The 2245-nt window shown below is 53.5% G+C and overlaps 1 protein-coding gene and 1 pseudogene across 1 annotated transcript in view; one reads left to right on the plus strand and one right to left on the minus strand.

The window, feature by feature from the left end:
- The window catches only part of LOC111743458 (intersectin-1-like), a 20856-nt gene that overhangs the window by 12895 nt on the left and 5716 nt on the right, over nt 1-2245 (minus strand). Inside the window, exon 3 of the mRNA XM_023533894.1 lies at nt 1433-1744. Within this exon, the coding sequence (XP_023389662.1) occupies nt 1433-1744 (312 nt within the window). The remainder of the gene's footprint in view (nt 1-1432; nt 1745-2245) is intronic.
- Nucleotides 2131-2245, plus strand: LOC111743486 (annotated as a pseudogene).

Genomic DNA, 2245 nt, shown 5'->3' on the forward strand with positions numbered 1-2245 from the left:
CTGGAGGGCTAGAACCCTTCCATCCCCAAGAGGTGGTCTTGTCTACAAGCCACAGGGATTACACGGTGACTTAGCTCTCAAAGGCTCTGGTCAGGTTTAATGCCTTAGAAGCAGACAGCGGCCATGACCTGGGCCCCAGGCCTCGAGAACTGTCAGCACCTGAACTTGCTCCAGCTGTGGACATCACTATTCCCGGGACACCTTGCAGCTGGCGAAGGCATGTCAAACTCCCACAGAGATGAGGCAGGGAGAGCTAATGAGGTAGGAAGGGAGAGGTGAGAAGGGGCAACGAGCTCTTTCCCCCGGGCTGATGTTGGCATTTCCTTGAAGTTCAAGTGCATCCAGTGATAAACTCATCCTGCTGTGCCCAGGGTGGACCTGACCTTTGGCTGAAAGACCAGATGGCCTACGGCACCTGGCAGTCTAGCATCTCCTCTTCAGTCTGCACCCCATTCTAGGCTGACGTCTTAGCAATATTTCTCCCCTTAGAATGACTTCGGAACGCCCCATTCACTGGCTAGCAAATCGAAGGATTTAATGTTGAGAAACATCAGGGGCGGGGGAAGAAAGAGCATATATGATGCTATGCTCAAGATCAGACCGCAGTGGAGATTTCACAAACACGATCATTGAGGAAGAGGGAATGGCCCACCCCCAAATGCATGTGGCATAAAGATAAGCCTGTTTATTATTATTATGTTGTTGTTTTGTTGTTGTTGTTGTTGTTGTCTATTCATCAAAACATGCCTGTTTACAGAAGTTATTTTATCCTCTTATTTTTTTTTCCCCCTCTCAGAGAGGCTGACTGTGTGGGCTGGCAAGGCCAGTGGGGACCCAGCAGGGCCAAGGTCAAGTCCCAGGACAGCAGACTCAGGCCCTGAGGACTCTAGTAACACCACCCTAAAAGTCCCTCCGTGGACCCATGGTTCTCCAGACCTCCGTTGTCCCTGAGACAGAGGTCCTGGCATCCCACACTCACCCCCACGGGCTGCCTAGAGCTTGAGCCCATCAAGAAGAACCAACTGGGAAAGGAACAGATGGTCCATTAGGGCTTCTGGCTTTTCCCTCTGCAGGTGAAGGACAGAGCCCAGCAAAGAACTGAGGTTGCTCAGATTATGCGGACTAGGAAAGCTGAGACCCACCAGCCCCACTGGGCCTGCCAGATGAGAAGTTTAAACCCCACCCAAATACCACCACTAACACCTGGACGATGGAGCAAAGCTCCCAGAGCAGGCCGGCCCCTCCTCTCCAAGCTCCCTTTGGTCACTACCACACCTGCCAGCCGGCGCCAGCCCCCAGTTGTTCAGCCAAGACCTCAGTTCCTTGAGCAGAAATACGCTCTCGAACATTGAATCAGCCCCGGTGCCCGAGACGACCGCTTGGCGGCGGGGAGGGGGCCGGGCGGGACCTGGGCTCAGCCCAGGCTCTTTACTTTAACAAACTCCTTGAAGTCCGGGGCCTCGTCCGTCTTCTGCTGGATCAGGGCAGCCCCGTTGAGCTGGCAGCTGCAGAAGCGGATGTAGGGCTGCATGTGCGGCAGCTGGGCCGTCAGGATGTCGCCGATCATCTTCACAGGCATCTTCTCCCCGGACATCTTCTTGCGAACCCTCAGCGCTCTGCATGGAAACACGAGAATGAGCCCCGTGCCTGCACACTGTCTGACGGCGACGCGGCACACTTCCAGGTCGGACAGGAACAGAATGTGTGTGAGGGGCACGAACCCCGGGGCCACTAAAGGGTTTGTCTATGTGGCAGAAAAGGAACAGGAAAAGGAATGAGTCTAGTGCTACAGAGAGGTGTCGCCGGAGCGTTTTTCTTTGGCCTGATGACTGTTTGCTGGCTCTCGGGAATAAAAACTTTAAAAAGAACTTTGCCAAACGAGTCAGCATGAAAAACAATCTTCTCTCATAGAGAACTATGGAATCCTTTCTTTAATAACTCAGACAGGGCCCCTGTGTCGATGTCTCACATTACAGACGATCTGTGGTGAAGGTCCCGGCTGGTGTGGCCCCAGGACTGAGCCTGTTTTCAGGCCAGTGCCACCCAAGAAAAGCCAGTGTTGCCAGGGGACATAGAGGACATGGAGGCTCGTTTTCAAACTAAACAGACATGATTAAGATGGTAAATCAAGTCCACGGCCATGCTACTCCGAACAAGCCTGATCCCATCTGACCTTGGAAGCTAAGCAGGGTCAGGCCTGGTTAGTACTTGGATGGGAGACCACCTAGGAAGACCAAGTGCTGTA

The sequence above is a fragment of the Pteropus vampyrus genome, unplaced genomic scaffold, assembly GCF_000151845.1.
Source record: "Pteropus vampyrus isolate Shadow unplaced genomic scaffold, Pvam_2.0 Scaffold114, whole genome shotgun sequence".
Taxonomy (NCBI): domain Eukaryota; kingdom Metazoa; phylum Chordata; class Mammalia; order Chiroptera; family Pteropodidae; genus Pteropus; species Pteropus vampyrus.